The 23821-nt window shown below is 40.3% G+C and overlaps 1 protein-coding gene across 7 annotated transcripts; it reads left to right on the plus strand.

Moving 5' to 3' along the window:
- The first annotated feature begins 39 nt into the window (after nucleotides 1-39).
- On the plus strand, nucleotides 40-23167 carry LOC119514979 (myosin-2). Of its 7 annotated transcripts, none has more exons than XM_037810822.1 (38): nucleotides 40-243; nucleotides 337-480; nucleotides 1929-2085; nucleotides 3102-3129; nucleotides 3227-3335; nucleotides 3429-3521; nucleotides 3909-3972; nucleotides 4123-4221; nucleotides 5392-5495; nucleotides 5979-6117; nucleotides 6487-6605; nucleotides 6693-6842; nucleotides 7386-7556; nucleotides 7685-8032; nucleotides 8649-8702; nucleotides 9552-9639; nucleotides 9733-9850; nucleotides 10980-11103; nucleotides 11193-11329; nucleotides 12771-13026; nucleotides 14531-14773; nucleotides 14866-15042; nucleotides 15124-15269; nucleotides 15354-15444; nucleotides 15532-15921; nucleotides 16567-16693; nucleotides 17333-17451; nucleotides 17593-17789; nucleotides 18491-18674; nucleotides 18754-18919; nucleotides 19013-19137; nucleotides 19300-19608; nucleotides 19698-19901; nucleotides 20448-20573; nucleotides 20667-20837; nucleotides 20920-21024; nucleotides 21146-21241; nucleotides 23012-23167. In XM_037810822.1, exons 1-38 carry the CDS (start codon nucleotides 40-42, stop codon nucleotides 23165-23167), a joined length of 5838 nt encoding a protein of 1945 aa, XP_037666750.1. The 7 variants fall into 7 exon arrangements, with proteins under 7 accessions (XP_037666750.1, XP_037666752.1, XP_037666754.1 ...); XM_037810824.1 differs by having other exon boundaries at nucleotides 7685-8007; nucleotides 8642-8702; XM_037810826.1 differs by having other exon boundaries at nucleotides 7685-8001; nucleotides 8645-8702.
- Nucleotides 23168-23821: the final 654 nt, after the last annotated feature.

Consider the following 23821-nt stretch of genomic DNA (forward strand, 5'->3'; position numbering starts at 1 on the left):
TTTATCTCCTTCAGGACCTTTGGTCTCTAACCCGCAGCCATGAGTTCCGACTCGGAAATGGCTGTTTTTGGGGAGGCTGCCCCTTACCTCCGAAAGTCTGAAAGGGAGCGCATCGAGGCCCAGAATAGGCCCTTTGATGCCAAGACATCAGTCTTTGTGGCGGAGCCCAAGGAATCCTTTGTGAAAGGGACAATCCAGAGCAGAGAAGCAGGGAAAGTGACGGTGAAGACTGAAGGTGGAGCGGTGAGTAGAGTCCCAGGAGTCCGCCATGTTTTATTGTTTTTTTTTTGGTTTGGTCACTCAATGACCAGTTTACCACTCTCTCCTGTTTACCAGACTCTGACAGTGAAGGAAGACCAGATCTACCCTATGAACCCTCCCAAATATGACAAGATCGAGGACATGGCCATGATGACCCACCTGCACGAGCCCGGAGTGCTGTACAACCTCAAAGAGCGCTACTCAGCCTGGATGATCTACGTGAGACCCCCACCCCCACCTCCCAATGTTCCTTCTCATCATCACCATGAACCCTACCAGCCCATTGCTTCCATTTATGCTACATGGGACTACATGAGACTTCCACTAGAAGCGTAACTGGTTTCAAGGTTCATTATTGCTACTGTTAAGGTACAACCCAACAGCCAGCACATCACCCTCTTGTCTTCTCATCCAAAGCCAGGGAAGCCATTGTCCAGTTGGACTAGGTTTGCCATGAATCACCTGAACAGACATTTGAGTGACTACTGCCTTATATCTCAACCACTTGCCTACATCTTTTATTCCCCCTCGTTCAGCCACAATATCATACAGAGGAAAAGATAAACTTGTCTTTTGTGTGTGTGTGTCTGTGTTTTCTAATTTTATTGGATCATCTTGACACAAAATCATTGCATAAACTTATCTTTTAATACTTAACAATTTTTTGAAAGACCAAACTTCACTCATATTCTCACTCTTCCAAAACAACAAAAATTTGCATCTGTGTGCTCTGTTGTGTACTAGGCTGGAATGTCACCTATTCAGTGAAACATTTCCAACTTCTCCAGGGATAGCTTGGTGTCCTGTCCAATTGACTCTATCCAGCAATAACACTGACCACATTTTTCTGTGATCATTAATTTAAATGTCTGCCCCTTACATAGACTGGAAGTTCCTTAAGGGATATTCATCTCATTTTGTTTTATTCCCAGTGCTTTGCACAGTGCCGGGCACATACTAGGCACTCAGTAAATATTTCTGAATTGAATTTATTATGTTACATTCATATTTTTGCATAGTTTAGCCAGTGCTGATATTCAGCTAGACAGCACCTATACAGGCATACCTGGGTTTATGATCAGCATCCGTGCTGATTGGGTAATGTCTGTCCTGGGCCAGTTGTCAAAGCTTTGGAAAACGCCCCTGTTTGTAGTCATAATGTATTTACAGAATTTTGTGCCTGTTTCTTTATAACTTAATATTGTGCACAGACATTTTCCCTGTGTTGCTGCATACTTTCATGCTTACTTTTTAAAAATACCTGCAACATATTATCTTAAGATTTACCATAGTTCACCTAACCATTCTTTATTGTTGTGCACTTAGGTTGTGTCCAAACTTATGTTTTAATAAATTTGAACTACATTGATGCTGCAAAAGAAATATACGCCCATTTCCTAAAACATAGTAAAAATGTCCCATTAAAACAAAACAACAACAACACTTTTGGAGCTCCCTGTCCATAGGAATAATAAGAAGTCTAAATTGTGTCCCTTCCTTCAAGGATTTTGCTATCTAGTTGCTGAGTCTTCTGACTAATTTACATGCTGATGCCTTGAAGAAGTATACTCATTTAAAGTGTCTCTTTTTGTTGCAATTCAGTTAGTGAATTGTACAAACAACAGGAAAGTCTTTGAGTAGTTATTCTTTCTTTTTTCCTTGAATAGACCTACTCGGGCCTCTTCTGTGTCACCGTCAACCCCTACAAGTGGCTGCCGGTGTATAATGCAGAGGTGGTGGTGGCCTACAGGGGCAAAAAGCGCCAGGAGGCCCCGCCCCACATCTTCTCCATCTCTGACAACGCCTATCAGTTCATGCTGACAGGTGAGTGAGTTGAATGCTTTATATGTGCATATTTTCTTTTAGCGTGGAACCATAAAATAGAGATGCTAACCAATCACACATGCACACACAGAAACACACACACTCATACAATGACACACATACTGCATCTCCATTACCAAGAGCCAAAAAACCAGAGTCAAACTTGCCCCTGTGGCCTTATCCTTAATACCATAAATTGTGATCAACGACCTTTCTCTCTATATTAAGAATGACACAAATGCAACTGCCCTTTGCCCAGAGCCAACTTCAACAGGCCTCCAGATTTGAAGGTGTATCTAGTATAAAGGCAGCTACACTCTGAATCTGCTTCCTAGAATATTATCTCATGTGGGCCAATGTAAGGTACTTGTGGCACCTTGAGAAAAAGGCTCAGAGAAACCAGAATTCCTCTTCAGAAAGAGTAAAACAGCAAAATGAACTTTTTTTTTTAATCTTTCCCGAAAAATTGACTAAAACCACAGGTGATCACTTTCAAAGCTACCACCTTTACTGTACTTACTCCTTGTCACACACTAAAATTTATATCTCCAATGCCCATTTTTCTTTACTTCTTGTATCCACAATTAATGCCACTAAATCCCATTGGAGACCCAAGTCCACCTTTAATATATATATATTTTTTGTAATAGTATATTAAAAAGAAAGAAGTCTGGTACTCCAGGAAAATATAGCCATGTGAAAATCACACTGTGGCTTTCCAACGTTTTTTTTTTTTCACCACAGAATCTTTTCCACAAATAAAATATTGTTTGGAAGATGAATATAAAACAGATAAAGGTGGAGGTGGTCTGTTTAAATGCATGTGTGCACGTGGGGACTGGGACGCGGCAGGGAGCGAGAGGGATACTGCTAAAGGTGGTGGGCTCAGGGCCCACCAAAGCCCAGGAATGCAAAGCTCAGTTTGAAAATGACTGAGTTCATTCCATTTTCCTCTACCTACCATTTACAAATGTAGAAGCAAACAATATTAAAAGTCTATGATTTCTCTTTTGTAGACCGGGAGAATCAGTCCATCCTGATCACGTAAGTAGAATTTCACGCTGTGGTTTATGCTCTCTTTTAATGGCTGCGTTCGCTGTCACCTTTGAGGACCTCGTCTGATTTGGTCTTTGTTTGACAGCGGAGAATCCGGAGCAGGAAAGACTGTGAACACCAAGCGTGTCATCCAGTACTTTGCAACAATTGCAGTGACTGGGGAGAAGAAGAAGGAGGAAAGTGGCAAAATGCAGGTAGGTCTGGTGGCCGGAGTCAGAGTCCAGACTGTGTCAGGGCTCTCGGGGAGCCCCGAGCCCCAGATGTGAGGACTGCTCCTTCCCGTGCAGGGGACGCTGGAAGATCAGATCATCAGCGCCAACCCCCTGCTGGAGGCCTTCGGCAACGCCAAGACCGTGAGGAATGACAACTCCTCGCGCTTTGTGAGTCTTTTGGAAACTATTACGAACACCACTCCTTGTCAAAATTTAAGGGATATTTGTGAATATCTGAATTCTTTATTTTTCCATTATGTTATATATTTTTTCCTCTGAGCATGTAAAAACATGGTTAAAAACCCCACCTAAAAGGACATATGTGACTTTATCCCTGAGTGCTTTATCTGTCGTTATCTACAATCGCTAATAGTTTTCATAACAGCAAAAATAAAATCCTTTTTACCTACAAAATAGTAGATACACCTTTTTCTACCTGATATAAATGGTCTCTGAGTTGATTTAATATTAAACATTAGTATTTCAAGTGTTTTCAGTTTCTCAAAGATTTAGTATTATTTAAAACAAAGTAATAATAAGAGTTTTCCTTTCAAGGGTAAATTCATCAGAATCCATTTTGGCACAACAGGAAAACTGGCTTCTGCTGATATTGAAACATGTAAGGGCCTAATGCAAGCTTTTCTACTGGTGTTCGAATATTCCTTAAAATCATTCCTGTTTCTTGTGACCTATAAAATTTACAAAAAATCAAATTTGCATTGCACATGAATTTTTACACTTTTCCTGTTTGCTATTTGCCTCCTTCCAGATCTGTTAGAGAAGTCTAGAGTTACTTTCCAGCTTAAGGCTGAAAGGAGCTATCACATCTTTTACCAGATCACATCAAACAAGAAACCTGAACTGATTGGTAAGAACTATTGTAACTTCCTTTTCAGAATTACTGTACCAGCACCAACCAATGCATGATCCAACCTGGTATTGCATATCTGAATTTTGTCATGTTTATGTTCATTTTGAGTTTGAAAATAGCTTTATAAGTTTGGTAAAAATTTATATGTGATCACTATAAAAATTCAAAAGGAAAGCAGAAGGAAAACTGAAAGTAACATCCCCAAATCCTTCTACTATGAAATAATTACTATGAACACAAAGATTATCTTCTTTGGATTACAGTTTTTTAAGAAAGGGAGAATAATAGGGGATAGCACGTCATAAACATTAAGGTGTTGGATGAATATCATTCCAGTCATTTTCTACACATACATCTTTACATATAGACATTTACGTACAATTTTACATCAGCAGAATTAAAGTTATAGTTGCATGCTCTTCTGTATTCTGCTTTTTTTGTTTGTTTGTTTGTTTTTGTTTTACTGAGCAATTATATCACGGCTTTTTCCAGGTCAATAAATATAGCTCTAAATCATAATTTTTAATGGCTGCATAGTGTTCTGTCCTAAAAATAAGCATAATTTACTTAAACATATCCCTTTAAGGATATTCAGGTTGTTTCCAAATCTGGCTTTTAAATAGCCAACGTTGTAATGATTATCCTTACAGATACCACTTTTCCCATTATGTGATTATCTTCTTTGGATTACAGTTTTTTTTTAAATTAAATTCAGTTTAACCGAAATATATTCACATACCATAGAGTCATCCATGGCGTACAATCAACCATTCACAGTACCATCATATAGTTATGCATTCATCACCATAATCTATTTCTGAACATTTTCCTTACATCAGAAAGAATAAGAATAAGAATAAAAAATAAAAGTAAAAAAACACCCAAATCATCCACCCCACCCCCCATCCCACCCTATTTTTCATTTAGTTTTTGTCCCCATTTTTCTACTCTGGATTACAGTTTTTTAAGAGAAGGGGAATAATAGGGGACAGCTAGGCCCTCAACGTCAAGGTGTCTGAGAGGGTGATAAATGTCTTTTAAATTTCCCTTCAAAGCCCATCATTCGTTTTTTAATTGAGCATCATATAGTGCCTTCATTCTTGTCTAGAAATCTCTTTTTAATGAAGAGGATAATTCTGTCTCGTTTGCTCTGTTCAATGTGTTTAGAAATGCTTCTGATTACCACGAACCCATATGATTATCCATACTGCAGTCAAGGGGAGATCAGCGTGGCCAGCATTGATGACCAGGAAGAACTGATGGCCACAGATGTAAGTAGAATACAAGAAAATTGGAATTATGTTGAGTTTGAGCAATGGTTCACCCAGATAAATATTCAGTCTCTAGTAAAAATAGTAAAGTAGGATTCAGGGATGAGCATGGATGTGCCCCTAAAACATTTCGCTTTTCCTAAAGATCAATTACTTCTGAATTTACCTAAATCCTTTTTTTAATCTACTTGCATTAGATCCATACCACCTCTCAAAATAACAAGTTCCTCAAATTTTCTAGCATTTTTCTCTACCCCAAGCTTACTTCTTGAGTCTTCAGGTGGCATGCACCTAGAGTTCTGATGCTATATGCTGGCCTCTGGTTGACCAGGCTTCTATCCACCCAATCTAAGAAGTTCCTTGGGCCCCCTGCATGTTGGTAGTTCCATCAGCTTGACCATCAAGTCAGGAATGGGACCATGAAGTGTCAATAGTAAGTGTGTGGATCATAACCTAACAGTTATCCTATTGTTATATTGGCAGAGTGCTATTGATATTTTGGGCTTTACTAATGAAGAAAAAGTCTCCATCTATAAGCTCACAGGGGCTGTGATGCATTATGGGAACATGAAATTCAAGCAGAAGCAGCGTGAGGAGCAGGCAGAGCCAGATGGCACCGAAGGTATCAATTGCGTCATTCAACCTGATCCCACATTTACTTGAAAATCACATTATCTTGTCACCCTTGAATTTTCCTAGAAAGATTAAGTCACTTTTAAGAATTGAGTTTCAAAGTATAGTAAACACTAAAGTAAAGAATATACTATATGAAGCCTGGAGATTAATTAGACTGGATGTTTCCAATGATTTCTGAAAGTCTCTAGAGAAAATGCTGATAATCAAGACCTTGAATTTAGTGTAAAAACGGGAAAGAATACTCAAAAGGATATTCTGAAAACACCAAATTAAAGGCTTGTAGTTAAAAAAAATTTTTAAGGAAGTGGGTTTCTTTGGGACATAATAACATTATTCTATCCCTTCTTCCTCTTAGTTGCTGACAAGGCAGCCTACCTCCAGAATCTGAACTCTGCTGACCTGCTCAAAGCCCTCTGCTTCCCCAGGGTGAAGGTCGGCAATGAGTACGTCACTAAGGGTCAGACTGTAGAGCAGGTAAATGCATAATTAAAATTCACCACCAGAGACACAAGCATTTTCACAGTCCTGATAACTACAAAATTGCTATCTTTGCCTTTCAAGGTGTACAACGCGGTGGGCGCCCTGGCCAAGGCCGTCTACGAGAAGATGTTCCTGTGGATGGTCACCCGCATCAACCAGCAGCTGGACACCAAGCAGCCCCGGCAGTACTTCATCGGGGTCTTGGACATCGCTGGCTTCGAGATCTTTGATGTGAGTAGTGAATTAACAGAAAATTATCAACAGCAAATCGCATGTCACTTGATTTACCTGTTGGAACATTCCAAATAATCTTTACAAAAAGTACACACTGGAATGCATGGTGAAGAAGGGTCTTTGAAGAGACACCAAAACAAGAAAAGAGATAAACAAGAAAACAGAGAATTTTATTCTTTCAAGTCTGGAAGTTTCAAAGAAAGTTCATGAGAGATTAAAATATTCAAAATCTATCCTAGACTCAAGCAAATGAATACTTAAACACTTTCTTAAATTACTCTAAGGAAAGATTTAAAAGATGTCCTCATTCAAGAGCATTTTGTTATTATGCATGATTTCATGCAGTTAGTGGGAAAGCAAAGAATTCAAGGAGTCAATTCTCCTTTTTTTTAGAATTAGGTCTTTTATGAAGAAAACAACCTGCAGATACGTAATTTAATAAACCAAAATGTCCTAAATACAGAAGAAAATACCAGTAGCTGCTCTGTGGATGAAAATACTTACATTTGAGTAATGTCCTATATCTACCTTTTTACACAGTTCAACAGCTTTGAGCAGCTGTGCATCAACTTCACCAACGAGAAGCTGCAACAGTTTTTCAACCACCACATGTTCGTGCTGGAGCAGGAGGAGTACAAGAAGGAGGGCATCGAGTGGACCTTCATCGACTTCGGGATGGACCTGGCCGCCTGCATTGAGCTCATCGAGAAGGTTTGTTTTGCATTTCAGAAACCATGTCTTGTGACAACTACATTATTCATTGCATCTTACTTTAATGCTGGAAGTAGAGACAAAGTTTGAAAAGAATTATAATTTTGGCTTTGTGGTCTGCTTTTTAGCCCATGGGCATCTTCTCCATCCTGGAAGAGGAGTGCATGTTCCCCAAGGCAACGGACATGTCCTTCAAGAACAAGCTGTATGACCAGCACTTGGGCAAGTCCGCCAACTTCCAGAAGCCCAAGGTGGTCAAAGGCAAGGCCGAGGCCCACTTCTCCCTGATTCATTACGCTGGCGTCGTGGACTACAACATTATAGGCTGGCTGGAGAAGAACAAGGACCCCCTGAACGACACCGTGGTCGGGCTGTACCAGAAGTCTTCCTTGAAAACTCTAGCCCTCCTCTTCTCTGGGGCTCAAACTGGGGAAGCAGGTAATACTCAAAAATCGAATACTTTTCCTAGGTATTATGTATAATGAGACGTTAGATTGAGGCTGGTGATCCCACTTCTGGTCCTGACAGGAGGGTTGCGGGACCAAAACCCTTGTTTCCCTGAGTTTTGAGTAGGTAGGCTGCATTGTAATTAAATGTTTGTGACTCCTCCCAGCCCTGAAAGGAGCCCTGTTGAAAAGGATCAAAGAAGAGCTATCAGGTTCTCAACCAATAAAAAAGCCTCAGCTTTTATGGTATTCTCTTGCTTCTTCTTCCATATCTCTTAGGTATTGAGTATCTGTGAATATTTATGGGAATACAGTGACAAACTTTCGCTTCTCAATACTACTTCTAGTGATGATTTTTTAAATTAGTGTGCCTCCAAAGTGCTAACATTAAGAAATCCATCTCTATACAGCGAGGTGCCCTTCTCTTCATTTGCCAATGTAGAAAGAATCACCAAAAAGTGGATGCAAACTTAGTTGACAGATAAAATTCATTCAGGGTCAAACAGAGAGGTCCATAGGGGCTAAAAATGTTCCGCTTGATGAGAACAGAAGTCACCAAATAGTGAAGAAGTTGCCCTGACAATTCAAATTATATTTAAATTATACTTTTTCTTCATTTTTTTTTTCTCCAGAGACAACAGTCAAGAAAGGTTCTAAGAAGAAGGGCTCCTCCTTCCAGACCGTGTCTGCCCTTTTCAGGGTAAGGAAGAATCTGTTTCCAAAACTCCTCAATTACTTTGGAAGTTAGTTATTTAAAGCACAGGATCTTCTTTGCCCAAATCATTTAGGAAAGGACTGACATTAACAAATGGCTCTTGTTGATCTAGCTTTGGAGAGAAGATCTTTAAAGTACTCAGAAAGGATTAGTTCATCTTTCATGCCATGCCAAATAATGAAGAGTATTTTACAGGAAATTGATAAAATTTAATACTCTGCCATTCATAATCAAGTCGAGTCGTGAAAATAAGCAACGACATGTACTCAGAGACTAAAATACATCAGTAAGGTAATGAAAATCTAGTAGCCGGTCTACAATGAACCTAATATCCTTGATCTTAATCCAAGCTATTCTCAGTTATAACTGGTAGGGCTGCTCCCCATATAGAAAACCTTTATGTTCTAAAAACTGATAGAGCTGGAAAGGAGATCTATATTTAAGAGAAAAACTCAAAATGTGGTGCCAGTTTGCATTTCCTTATTGGGGAACTACCGAGTTTAGCAGAAGAAAGAGTGACCATCTAGTATGGGAAAATAATGGCCTTGTAAACGGATGTGAGTACCCAGGGACCAGGGTAAAATAAGGGTGGGGCTTGTACAGGTGGAAAGGAATCACCCATCAGGCTGCTTTAAACGTGTAACTCCCGCCAACTCAACTGGAGAATGATGTACTGGGAGGAAACGCCATCTCAGGAGACACTTACCAAGGTGTTCCCTCAGATGAAAATAGCCCATATTGGCCATTCAACTTAACTACAGTGATTTTTACATCCCCAACTGCTTGTAACCATGTCTAAAGTCAGAGATAACAGGGATTTCCCTGATTTTATAGGAGAATTTGAACAAGTTGATGACCAACCTGAGGAGCACCCATCCTCATTTTGTGCGGTGCATCATCCCCAATGAAACCAAAACTCCTGGTAAGAAGTTCTAGAGTGAGAGCTCAAAACATAACTGCCACCTCTCCCCTCCTTGTTTTAAACTCGGCAGTGGGATAAATGTGTTTTCTTTAGGGGCCATGGAGCACGAACTTGTCCTGCACCAGCTGAGGTGTAATGGTGTGCTTGAAGGCATCCGCATCTGCAGGAAAGGGTTCCCCAGCAGGATCCTGTATGCAGACTTCAAGCAGAGGTCAGACTCTCCTCATTATCTCCTATCTTGAAGTTTAGTGCACATGAATTCAGTGCAAACAAAACAATTTAGTGAAAAGCATACCCCCAAAAGTTATTTTCAACTTGCTACCTAAAAAAGGAGTAAAAATTATAAGCCTCAAAACACTGTTAAAATGTAAGTATACCACATTCTAAGCACTATGCAGAATTTGCATTGGATTCAGCACACGCCTAGTTTAGCTCACAGATGTGTACATTAACTTCCGTAATTAAGAGCATTACCATTTTTGAGCATTTAATATGTATAGATTATCTCTTTTAAACTCACAAAAACCCAAGGGACAAGTACTATCATTGCCTCATTTTATGAATGAATAAACTGAGGCTTAGAGAGATCAAGCTATTTGCTCAAAGTCATGTAATAAGTGGAACATGCCTGCACAGCTACAAATATGTCATTTGCTGAGGCTTCTTTCTATATCATTTATCTTCACCTTTTACTCTCATGCACTTTCCCAGTGTTTCCTAACACTGGGGACATATCACCAAAATACTTCCTCAGATCCTCTTTCTCCTCCCTGATAGCCCATCTTAAGAATCAGAGGAGAGGCAGAGGGGTTCAGGGTCTGGGTGGCAGCTGCAGCCAACTGCTCTCTCCTAAGCTGGGGTCTGGAGGAGTTGATAGAGAGCCCCAGTGCTCAAGACCCCAAAAGTAAGCAGCCTTCTCTGGCAGTTTGATTTTAGGGTGATTAGGATAGTTCTCCATCCCTAAGTCATATCTTCTACCAGATTCCACAATGAAAGGTTGCTTCCTAGGACACAGAATCTTAAAAAGCAAATACATCTAGCAAAGATAGCCTGTTATATTGTATTGGTATCTTCCAGTTAACATGGACCAGATGATAACATCCTTTCCTGAGAACAGGATCCAATAAGAAAGAAAGGAAAATTGCAACTGTGAGGGAAGGAAAAATGCAGCAAAAAGAGAGGGTTCATACTAGATTGACCATCCATGTAAACAAAGTCCTCCCTGTGAGCGAAGAGTAATACTAAAAAGTAGCTCTGATTTGTTAATGGATCATTTAATGTTTAAATACCATTAGTGTCATCAGTTACCAATTTCCTAATCACTCTATTTACTTTAACAGATACAAAGTTTTAAATGCAAGTGCTATCCCTGAAGGACAATACATTGATAGCAAGAAGGCTTCTGAGAAGCTCCTTGCGTCCATCGACATTGACCCAACCCAGTATAAATTTGGTCACACCAAGGTAATAATTCTCTAAATATTACCTGATACAATTTATGTCCCTTTGAATTTTGTATAAAGTTAACAATCTGAAACTCTGCCCATGTGCAGGTGTTTTTCAAAGCTGGTCTTCTGGGGCTCCTAGAGGAGATGAGAGATGACAAGCTGGCCCATCTGATCACCCGAACCCAGGCCATGTGCAGAGGGTTCTTGGCCAGAGTGGAGTACCAGAAGATGGTGGAGAGAAGGTAAGAAAACTTGTATATTTATTCATATCTTCCTTCTCTAGAAATGGCATTTGAGGTGGCTTACAGTTTACGACTCAGATATAAGGCCATCAAAGTAAGAAAAACTGAATAAGAGTCCTAAATGAAGTGGAGATATATGTGCACCAGAAAACCCAAATAGGGCTCATCACCATAAACATGTTCTGAAATTTGGGGTAAAAAAAGAGAGCGATAATTGTGCATGGTTTTTATCTAAAAAGAGAGAACGCATCAGTGAGTAATCAGAGGTAAACTTTTTCCAAGCACTTGGTTCTAATATTAAGTTATCGGGTAGATCATTAGATAAGAGATGTCAAACAGCCTAACAAAAAATATTTTCAACAGAGGTTTTAGAAAAGAATGCAGAAACAAACTTACTCTATCTGATTATTTCTATTGTCAATCTATCAAGATTAAAAATATTGAGGGCATTTATCTGTGAAAGATTTTGTGCAATAAGTTAATAAAATGTCATTGAGCTTTTCTACTTTGGGCAGGGACAGAGTTCAAAGACTATGCAACCAGAAGTCTCAGACTGCACGGGATGCTTGTGACTAGGATCCTAGTTAGGAATGCATTTTACACTGCCACCTATACATGTATGCATACGTGTGTGCATATAAATATAATAATTAACATGAAACAAATGGTTACCATAGGCAACCAATGCAGATTGTTTTGTATTGCACTCTGTTTCATTAAAATAATAAAATGTGGTCATGATCCACTGAACTGATTTCATAACACTAATGAGTGGGTGACCTCTGCTTTGAAAAAACTTTGTATTAGGAGGCACTGAGAGACACCCCATGAACTATATATGTGTATGTTTGGGTAATTAATTGCCTAAATGTGGGAGTGACTAATTTTAAAAAATAATTCAGATTAAGACAGATGTGAGGATGATACAGAATAGAGTGGAAAATTCACATAATATTGAAATATAAAACCTGAGGTTTTCAAAGAACTTCTGAGTTTTTCATGATTCCCTTTATCCCATGCTAGAAGGGTCTAGTTCTCTCTTTGCTCCCCTTAGTGTTGTTTCAGTAGGAAAGTTCAGGAAGCATTGATGTTGAGCAGTGCTTTTCAAAGGGTGGTCCTTGGACCTGCATCAGCAGCAACTACTGCAAACTTGTTAAAAATGCAAATTTTCAAGTTCCACCCCAGAGGGGTGGGGCCCTGGAATCATGTTTTAACAAGTCCTTCAGGTGATTCTTATGCATGCCAAAGTTTGAGAGGCACTGGTGTGGAGAAATGAGTTAGCAGGAAATCCTTGACTATCACCCTTAAAAGATGATTTGTTTCATCTGGGCTTTTGGCAGGTGAGGAACAGGGTGGAGGGAGAACTTCCAACCTTCACTGGTGAGATTTCATCTCTTTTCATCATCTCCACAATATCTGATTTGCATCAATTAAATTTCAGGGAGTCCATCTTCTGCATCCAGTACAACATCCGAGCTTTCATGAACGTCAAGCATTGGCCCTGGATGAAACTGTTCTTCAGGATCAAGCCTCTGCTGAAGAGTGCAGAAACTGAGAAAGAGATGGCCACAATGAAAGAAGAGTTTCAGAAAATGAAAGATGAACTCGCTAAGTCAGAGGCCAAAAGGAAGGAACTGGAAGAGAAGATGGTGACATTGGTGAAAGAAAAAAATGACTTGCAGCTCCAAGTTCAGGCTGTAAGTAGTGGTGTCATCCTGGATTCTGCTAATCTGAATGCAAATGCTAGATCTCTGCGGCCAAACTCCAGGACTGAGTTTGTTAGTAAGCAAAGAACCCCAAATAAACCCAGCTAAACCCCCCAAATCAGCATGAGGGGAATGATGGAGAACGGCCTGCCTTCCACTATACGCAGTTTCATCGGACTACATGTTTTATACTTCTTTTCCCTTTGAAGACAGGTCTTGAAAGTGATTTTAACAATAAATAATCCCAGATAAAATATCGAGGGGAGGATATCTTGGAGGAAGCGCTTTTTCTTTTCTCTGAAATTTCCTTGAACTTCTTCTGGATATTCATGGGTCTTAAATCACAATATGGACAACTGACAAGTGGTGGTAATCTATATCAAATTTTATGGAATTATTGTTTGTTACTGGTTTCAAAAACTCTGGTTCACTCTTTCCAATCCATCTCCACAGTCAGTGCCCATGATGTCACATCAATAACTAAGCTGCTCTGGCTACCCCCAGCCTCTCCTCCTTCATCCAGCCTGCCACTGCTCCCTCTTGGACTAGTCATTCTAGAATGGCTTCCATCAACTATGAGATGTAATTTATAAGCCTGCCTTTCATTTGGAGCAAACTGAATTGTCTGGTCTAATTTACTCATCCTTAAATCACATATTTTTACTGTTTTGATCAAGATTGATCTCTTCTGTCAAATTTGGGCAGTGTAATAACTACTTTTTTTGGGTTACAGAGGGGGAAAAGAGCCATTTTTCTGCCCTGTCCCTCCAAACTTATCCTGAATTCCTCTCTGTTATCCCCAGAACATTATTCAGAATCTACCCTACACCAATATATTCACTACATGGAGGTATGCAGAACATTTTATTCTTTTATGAATTCAAAGGCTGATAGGATCATTGAGAAATATATATTCCAATTTTTCTCTCATTCCCTATCTACCCCTACTCTTAGTCTGTGGAAATGTAACAGGTTTCCAGGAATTTCTTGATTAGCCTCAACTTGAATTTAGAGCATCATAACCAGGATCATCCTCCAACACCACAAAGAAAAATATTTTAGTAGCATCACATCTTTAATTTCTCCTGCTGGAATCTTTCTCCCCTCCTGCTTCTACCCCCAAAAAGATGATTTCCGCAAACCAAAATCTTACCCATCTGTAAAAGCCCAACTCAAATGCCACCTTTTTCATGACATTATCTCTCATCCAACTTCTTTGACCTCTTATGTCACTGATAGCTTTCCATGATAGCTTTGGGGGTGGGTAGGTTTCCTAACCTTCTGTAGAATATTCTAAAGAGTCAGACAGCATCTGATACATTTCGCTTTTTCTACAATGTGGAGTATCCACAATGGACGCAAGTGGTTCATGAAAAAAAAGTTTGTGAAGAAACAAAGAATATTAGAAATGCAAAGGACTAACCGCCGGAATTTCTCTATCATTGTAAAATATTTCATTCTTTCTTCCTGATTTTGATTTTGTTTCCAACTCAAGGAAGCTGAAGGCTTGGCTGATGCAGAGGAAAGATGTGACCAGCTGATCAAAACCAAAATCCAGCTCGAGGCCAAAATCAAGGAGGTGACCGAGAGAGCTGAGGACGAGGAAGAGATCAATGCTGAGCTGACAGCCAAGAAGAGGAAACTGGAGGATGAATGTTCAGAGCTCAAGAAAGACATAGATGATCTGGAGCTGACACTGGCCAAGGTTGAAAAGGAGAAACATGCCACAGAAAATAAGGTAGGAATCATCTGCTGCTGCACTCTACAGACGTTCTGCCACCCAACTAAGCTGCCTTAGAGCAGAGATCATCTCCTTCTTACCCTTCCTAGGTGAAAAACCTCACGGAAGAGATGGCAGGGCTGGATGAAACCATCGCCAAGCTGACCAAGGAGAAGAAAGCCCTCCAGGAGGCCCACCAGCAGACCCTGGATGACCTGCAGGCAGAAGAGGACAAAGTGAACACCCTGACCAAAGCTAAAATCAAGCTGGAGCAGCAAGTGGATGATGTAAGTCTAGCATAATCAAGGAACTGTTTTCTTTCAAAGGAAATTAAGCATTCCTTCTGACTCAACATTATTAATGTTTAGCTCGAAGGGTCCTTGGAGCAAGAAAAGAAACTTCGCATGGACCTAGAAAGGGCTAAGAGGAAACTTGAGGGGGACCTGAAGCTGGCCCAAGAGTCCATAATGGACATTGAAAATGAGAAACAACAACTCGATGAAAAACTCAAAAAGTAAGTATGAAAATATTGCTCATGTGCTTGCTTCCAAATTTTTATTATGGACTACATTGTTTTCCTTTGTTATTTTTCAAAAAGGAAAGAGTTTGAAATGAGCAGTCTGCAAAGCAAGATTGAAGATGAACAAGCACTTGGTATTCAATTGCAGAAGAAAATCAAGGAGTTACAAGTAAGTACATGACATCCGTCAGTCTATCAGAACCTGACAAAACTACTGACACAGTCAAGTTAAGTTTGTATTTTTCACTATCCCCAGGCCCGCATCGAGGAACTAGAGGAGGAAATCGAGGCAGAACGGGCCTCCCGGGCCAAAGCAGAGAAGCAGCGCTCCGACCTCTCCCGGGAGCTGGAGGAGATCAGCGAGCGGCTGGAAGAGGCTGGTGGGGCGACTTCAGCCCAAATTGAGATGAACAAGAAGCGGGAGGCCGAGTTCCAGAAGATGCGCCGGGACCTGGAGGAGGCCACCCTGCAGCATGAAGCCACGGCGGCCACGCTGAGGAAGAAGCACGCGGACAGCGTGGCCGAGCTGGGGGAGCAGCTCGACAACCTGCAGAGGGTCAAGCAGAAACTGGAGAAGGAGAAGAGCGAAATGAAGATGGAAATCGACGACCTTGCTAGTAACGTAGAAACCGTCTCCAAAGCCAAGGTACTACAGATTATGGGAAATTGTTAACAACAATAATCCTTTATGCACATATCCTAGTTTGCACAGGACACGCATAGTGTCATTAGTTATTTACAGTAATCCAAGGACGTAAGCAGGAGAGATATTAGTATTTCTGTTATCTCCTTTTGACATATGACAAAACTGAAAGTCTAAGAGGCTGAGTTCATCAGCCAGTCACACCTTGATGAATGACAGCACCAGCTTTTGAACTTTGTTTTCCGGGTCTCCAATCAGAGAACACAAGTTTCCAATCTTTTTAATTATTCAATAAGCAAAGGTTCATTATACACATAGTGAAGTAATTATGACTATGCTTTTAGGAAATATAGCATACAATTCTTATAAAATCTTGAATATAGAACATCATCTCTACCTCTTTATATTAATATGGAGCAGAACGCGACAATTAGCTTTTTAATATTACAACATATATTTTCAACTTAGGACAGCACTCACAAAATATAAAGAAAAAACATTTCTTATAGGTCACATTACATAGAAGAGAATTGGATTTATTTTATTTATCAAATACATACTTTATTTTTCTGGTTTGGAAGAAAATATAGCTACAGCAAAGATTACTAGCTAAAGGACTTCACTGACTTTTTCTTTCTTCTCATGCAGGGAAACCTAGAGAAAATGTGCCGCACCCTTGAGGACCAGCTGAGTGAACTCAAATCAAAGGAAGAAGAGCAGCAGCGCCTGATCAATGACCTGACAGCCCAGCGAGGACGCTTGCAGACCGAGTCTGGTAATTCTCCCCTTTTCTGTGGTGCCAAAGAGTGGAGAGGATGTGGGAAAGAACAAGTGATCTGGTGATGCTAGAAACTAATAAAAGCAACTGAGAGCATGTGTGATTCACCGAACAGCTCAGACCTCTGTGCAAGGTCGTTTGGGGACAATGCTGGAGATAAAGGACTGGTCAGCTCCATGATCAGAGCTTGGGATGAGGGTCCACTCCAGCCTAGGTCCAGGGCTTCTGTTTTGGACCTAGCTTCTTTTGATCTATAGCAGTCAACTAAATCCCTGAATGGAGCAATGGACAATCCAACCTCTCAAAAGTCCTACAGACCTGGGAATACTGGAATTGGGCATTAATTTAGCGCCCTTCTTTGACAGTTACCACTAAGTTTTGCACAATAGTATATAGCACCAAAAGAATTTGTTATGGAAAGAACCAAAGGAATTTAAGCTATAGTTACTCATTCAAATTAATACACGAGTTTCCCTATGTGAACTGGAAATTTGACATTGAGCAGGAAGATGTCAAGAGAGAATTCAATCATCTGAGCACTCAATTTGGAGGACAGGAGTTAAAAATTAATTCTAATATGTGCTTGCAGAATTTTTTCTTCTCTTTAAGAAATGTTGTCCTTTCTTTGGTCTATAGGGGAATTTTCACGCCAGCTTGATGAAAAAGAGGCTCTGGTGTCTCAGTTATCAAGAGGCAAACAAGCATTTACACAACAGATTGAGGAGTTAAAGAGGCAACTTGAAGAGGAATTAAAGGTAGCGATTAGTATGAGACTTATTTCTACCACATGCACCAACCCTAAATGGAGTGTGCTACACTAACTTTTAAAGGGTTTTGAAACTTAAGAATTAAATATTTAAATGTCCAGTAGAATGAAGGCATAACTATCCCCACAGGCCAAGAACGCCCTGGCCCACGCCCTGCAGTCCTCCCGCCACGACTGCGACCTGCTGCGGGAACAGTACGAGGAGGAGCAGGAATCCAAGGCCGAGCTGCAGAGGGCGCTGTCCAAGGCCAACAGCGAGGTTGCTCAGTGGAGGACCAAATACGAGACGGACGCCATCCAGCGCACGGAGGAGCTGGAGGAGGCCAAGTATGTGCACAGATAGGAGGGAATGTGCAGAAAACATTGCACATTGAATCAGAACTATACAACCTTGGAAAATTCAGTGAATTAGTACACGACTCCTCATTCATTAACTTCCATTTGCCAGGCACTTTCAGGCACTGAGTATAAGAAATGAATAAAACAAACAGGGTCCCTGCCTTATTAGCCTCAAGTTTAGTTAAGGAAACAAAGAATTACGCAGGTAACTAGAGACCTTATTGTTGTTGTCAAGCACACCAAGCTCACTGCTGCTTCGGAGTTGTGTACTTGCTGCCCTCTGCTTGGGACACTCCACTCCACTTCCTCTAGCTCACTCCCCAACTTCTTTCAGATCTTGATTCAAATGGCACCTCTTCAGGAAGGTACTCCCTGAATATCTAGAGATGTTGTTCACCCCTTATTTTATTTTTCTTCATTGCACTTAGATCTACAATATGTCATGCATGCATTTGCTTACTTGCTTATTGTTTCTCTCTCACCTGCTTGCAAGCTTCATAAGGCATGGACCTTCTTTGTCTCGTTCTCTGCCATGTACCCAGTGTCTGGCACATAAAATGAGCTCATCAGCATTTACTGAGCGAATGAACGAATAGGTTGTATGAGGTTTCCAACACTGTCCAATATGGTAATATTTCACATTTCTTATGTGGGTTCACTTCTCTCTAAAAACATACGTAATCTTCAAGGAAGAAGCTGGCCCAGCGGCTGCAGGCGGCCGAGGAACACGTAGAAGCCGTGAACGCCAAGTGTGCTTCCCTTGAGAAGACGAAGCAGCGGCTCCAGAATGAGGTTGAGGACCTCATGCTCGATGTGGAAAGAACAAACGCTGCCTGTGCAGCCCTGGACAAAAAGCAAAGGAACTTTGATAAGGTAATTTCACGCAGCAGCCTCTGCTCACACCACTTCCCTCTGCCTTTACGGCAGTAACCAACCGTTCTTGGTTGTTCAGGTCCTGGCCGAATGGAAACAGAAGTATGAGGAAACACATGCTGAACTCGAGGCCTCCCAGAAGGAAGCCCGCTCCCTTGGCACTGAGCTGTTCAAGATGAAAAATGCCTATGAAGAATCCTTGGACCAGTTAGAAACCCTGAAGCGAGAGAACAAGAACTTGCAGCGTGAGTCCCTCTCCTTTCTCAGCAGCACTCATAAACTCGATGGCACTATTCCCTTGTGACCAAATCCCTACCTGTGTTTTATCCAAACAACAGAGGAGATTTCTGACCTCACGGAACAGATTGCTGAAGGAGGGAAACGTATCCATGAACTGGAGAAAATAAAGAAACAAGTGGAACAAGAAAAGACTGAACTTCAAGCTGCTTTAGAGGAAGCAGAGGTACAGGTCAAACTGTCCATTATAAACAGACTCAGAAAGGAGTTAGACCATCTGTGGAGACTGAGTGAGATACCTAGCCCAAAGATATGGGGAGGAGAGCTGTGAGGAAAACTTTGGAATGTGTCCATTCCCCTGCTAATGTCACCACTTATTTATATCAAGGCATCTCTCGAACATGAAGAGGGAAAGATCCTGCGCATCCAGCTTGAGCTCAACCAAGTCAAGTCTGAGATCGATAGGAAGATTGCAGAAAAAGACGAGGAGATTGACCAGCTGAAGAGAAACCACATCAGAATTGTGGAGTCGATGCAGAGCACGCTGGATGCTGAGATCAGGAGCAGGAATGACGCCATCAGGCTCAAGAAGAAGATGGAGGGAGACCTCAACGAGATGGAAATCCAGCTGAACCACGCCAACCGCATGGCGGCCGAGGCCCTGAGGAACTACAGGAACACCCAAAGCATCCTCAAGGTACAGGGGTTCAGGAGCTGGGCCCAGAATGATGGGGGTGGCTGCAGCCCTGAGAACGTGGTGTCTCAATAAGCGTGTTCATTCCACAGGACACCCAGCTCCACCTGGACGACGCTCTCCGGGGCCAGGAGGACCTGAAGGAGCAGCTGGCCATGGTCGAGCGCAGAGCCAACCTGCTGCAGGCCGAGATCGAGGAGCTGCGGTCCACTCTGGAGCAGACGGAGAGGAGCAGGAAGATCGCAGAGCAGGAGCTCCTGGATGCCAGTGAGCGCGTCCAGCTCCTCCACACCCAGGTGGGATTCAGCACAAAGAATTTACCCTCAGGAAATACTTATGGGTCCCAGAAAATATAAGCTTGAATTTTTTATATGGCAGCCAGGTTTTATACTTCTACCAGATTTTCACTGTAGCATTAATAAATCTTTCAGTCTTTTATTTTGAATCAATTATAATTTATTCACTTCCTAAAACATTCTAAGGCTGCCTGGTATAGTATTTTGTTAATATCTGTTGAGTCTCATTATTGATATTGACAGTTTTATTGCGGAGAAATGGAATGTTACAAATATGTGTTATAATTTTATTCCTGTCTGTGGTCTCACTAGTAAATGGTAAACGATTATGCAGCATTTCTTGCTATTTGGTTTCCTTGCAAATTATGTACTTGAGCATGCTTAATATTTTATAACATTTCTATTTCTTAATTGTATTACAGAACAAAGTCATTTTGCAGGGCATTTGGACTTGCAAATTTTTATGTAAAATTGTTTCAAAGAAATGGCTATCACTAAGTATTTTGGTAGCAACGTAAAAAAAAAATGTATAACATTTTTAAATAGAACACCAGCCTAATCAACACCAAGAAGAAGCTGGAGACAGACATTTCCCAAATGCAAGGAGAGATGGAAGACATTGTCCAGGAAGCCCGCAATGCAGAAGAGAAGGCCAAGAAGGCCATCACTGATGTGAGCAGCAGGCACATTTCTCCATTTTGATTTACCAATGACATTTCCTGACACCTATGCGTCCTTGAATTCCTTGGTCTGTTTGCTAATTAGGCCGCCATGATGGCTGAGGAGCTGAAGAAGGAGCAGGACACCAGCGCCCACCTGGAGCGGATGAAGAAGAACCTGGAGCAGACGGTGAAGGACCTGCAGAACCGTCTGGATGAGGCCGAGCAGCTGGCCCTGAAGGGCGGGAAGAAGCAGATCCAGAAACTGGAGGCCAGGGTGGGTATCCCGATTGCTGTCTATTTCTATGCTCCCAATGCATTATTGGATGAAAGTTCTTAAAGAGGCTACTTACTTGTAGGTGCGTGAGCTCGAAGGAGAGGTGGAAAGTGAGCAAAAGCGGAGTGCTGAGGCTATCAAAGGTCTGCGCAAGCATGAGAGAAGAGTGAAGGAACTCACTTACCAGGTATGGCAATAGTGTTTATCAGCTAAGCACTCTTCCATGTATTTGTGAAATATTCATATGCAACAATGCAGTCGTGTTTTGCTTTTAAAATAAGGCCCTACCATTTTTATGATCTTTTCAGACGGAAGAAGATAGAAAAAATATTCTCAGGCTTCAGGACTTGGTAGATAAACTTCAGGCCAAAGTGAAGTCTTACAAGAGACAAGCTGAAGAGGCTGTAAGTATCTTTAAAGTAGAAGGGAAGAGAGAAGTCCTTGGGTTAAGAAAAGCTAATAAATAAATAATTCAATTTACTTCTTCTTATAGTAAATAAGCGGTTTGTTTTATGCAAGTCTGTACTTCTTAAAAACATTTGTACATTTTTCATTTGCACATTTTTATACTTATTGCTTATCATTTGCAATATTAATAGCTTGGTTTTTAAAGTAAACTTTCAATCCACAAAGAAACTTCAAAAGAGGTAACAGCAGGAAATAATGCAGGCCACATTCTCTGGTCACTATGTAATAAAATTGGAAAATGATGAGAAAATATAAATAAAAACTCCTAGCTACTAAAATTTTTTAAAAAACGACTTTACTAAATAATTCTTGCATTAAATTGGAAATAAAAAGCATAATTTCTGAATAACTATTAATTATAAGTAAAATTACAAAGTAAATACTACTTATACAAACCCCTGGAATATAGTCAAAGCTGTCCTTGGAGGCCTATTCATTGCTTTACATGCTTTCATTATGAATCAAAAATAAAAATAAATGAATAAACTGACAGTCCAATCAAGAAGTTATTAATAATAATAATAAAACAGTGGAAGACACAAGAACTGTTAAAGATAAGGGTAAAAATAGATGAATTAGAGTATTCTATTTTCTAATTTGATAATTTCAACATTGATCTTTTCTGAACTTAATATAAATTTTAATTTGATAATGGAGAAATAAAATGTTATGCTCTGTTGGAAGGGAAATTAGTAAAATAAATATACCTATGATTAGGGAAAAGAAAGAAAAATACAAATTTATAACATTAGGAAGGAGAAAGGTGACGAACCATAAACAGAGAGGATTATTTTTTAATATAAAAGATACATCTGTCAATAAACTTGAAACCTTGAAGAAATGGATTTTTCTAGAAGAACATAAATTACCAAGTTGGCTGGATAAATTATTTTATGATTACTTCTGAAAATAGACCCAGGTTCAGACAGGCCTTTCAAATTTCAAGGGACAGATAATCCCTAAAGTATGTAAGCTATTCCATAACATAGGAAAAGATGCAAAGCTTTCAAATTCATTTTAAGAAGTCAGCATAGCCCTCATACCAAAACCTGTCCAAGAGAGAACAGGGGGGAAAAAAAAACCAAAAAAAACTAAACTAAAGGCAGTTTTACTCATGAGTGTAATTATAGCTAAGATAAATTGCTAAGTATCTGAAACCATTATTTTATTAAAGGAATTGTCCATCAATGATTATATAAGCCTTCATTCCTACAATGAATGGATGAAATATTATTAGGTAATCAGTCAATAGAATCATTACATCCAAAATAGGAGAAAGAAATATTATAAATTGTTTAGAAATGTGCCAAAATGATATGGAATAAAATTCAGCACTTATTCCAATTCAAAGAGACTGTTAATAACTTCATTCTTATATGATAAAGAATAACCTGTCATCTTATAGCAAGCATTAACAAATATGATTTTAATATTCTTGCCTTTTTCTCTATGTTTTTCTTGCTCAACTGTGATTTTAATATGTTTTGGTTGTATAAATAGGGATGTAATCATTTATGAGACACCAAACGCCAAACAAATCATAAAGTTAATTTTAATGATAAGCAAAATCTAGGAGGTGATAAGATGATGTTTTCTGTTGAGTATTGTAAGTCCTTGCTCAATGCCAAGTCCTTTCTTCCCTTAGGCCTAGAGAGTCTAGGAAAATGCACAGTATGGGTTCCTTACAATTCCACTTTTATTCGCAGGAGGAACAGTCCAACACAACTCTATCTAAATTCCGCAAGATCCAACATGAGCTGGAGGAGGCCGAGGAGCGTGCTGACATTGCTGAGTCCCAGGTCAACAAACTGCGGGTGAAGAGCCGGGAGGTTCACACCACCAAAATCATAAGTGAAGAGTGATCAAGTCCTACTGTCATGGAGTGACTGAAGACGGGCACAAAATGTGAAAGTTTTGGTCATTTCTTTCTGTAATTATTGTCAACTCTACTCTATTCCAAAGGAAATAAAGATTATAGGGTAGTTGGCAAATGGTCTTTTTCTCTCTGTCTCCTGAACTGAGGTCAAGTTTGAATAATCACAAATTTACCAACCAATCACATTCACCCTGCCACTAAGAAGTACTTACGCATTCACTTTTATTTGAGGTCTACTATTGCTGACAGGGCGACGCAGGAATGAGACACGGACACAAAGCTAAGAGTTAAGGGAGCAGGGGGCCCACTGCCTCTAGGGCGAGTGGACGCCAATGCATCTTTGCTCCAGCTATTTATTAGAGCAGATCACGTGCATATGCTAAAGGTACATCAGGTGTAGTTACATCAGGTGTGCACATCTTGTTTACATCAGGAACGTCATAGTCACAAGACTTACATCAGGTGTATATCCTCATCATCATAGTCACAAGTTACACATCTTTACAGGGCGGGTCTGCATGGTATTCTATGCAGGCCTGCGGCTCAGCGTTCTAAGCCACCACCCCAGATATGCCTCAGGCAGCATGGAAAACTCAGTTTCCCACAGTCTACAGTAATACTTTAAGAATATAAAGGCATC

Source organism: Choloepus didactylus, chromosome 18 (assembly GCF_015220235.1).
Source record: "Choloepus didactylus isolate mChoDid1 chromosome 18, mChoDid1.pri, whole genome shotgun sequence".
In the NCBI taxonomy this organism is placed as follows: Eukaryota; Metazoa; Chordata; class Mammalia; order Pilosa; family Megalonychidae; genus Choloepus; species Choloepus didactylus.

Excerpts from the sequence above, each read along its gene's own strand:
- LOC119514979 (XM_037810822.1), top strand. The coding sequence starts at position 40 with ATGAGTTCCGACTCGGAAATGGCTGTTTTTGGGGAGGCTGCCCCTTAC. Across the intron at positions 8,033-8,648 it reads ATACTTTTCCTAGGTATTAT|AAAGGTTCTAAGAAGAAGGG; the intron begins GTATAATGAGAC and ends ACAACAGTCAAG. Across the intron at positions 18,675-18,753 it reads AGCAAAGGAACTTTGATAAG|GTCCTGGCCGAATGGAAACA; the intron begins GTAATTTCACGC and ends TTGGTTGTTCAG.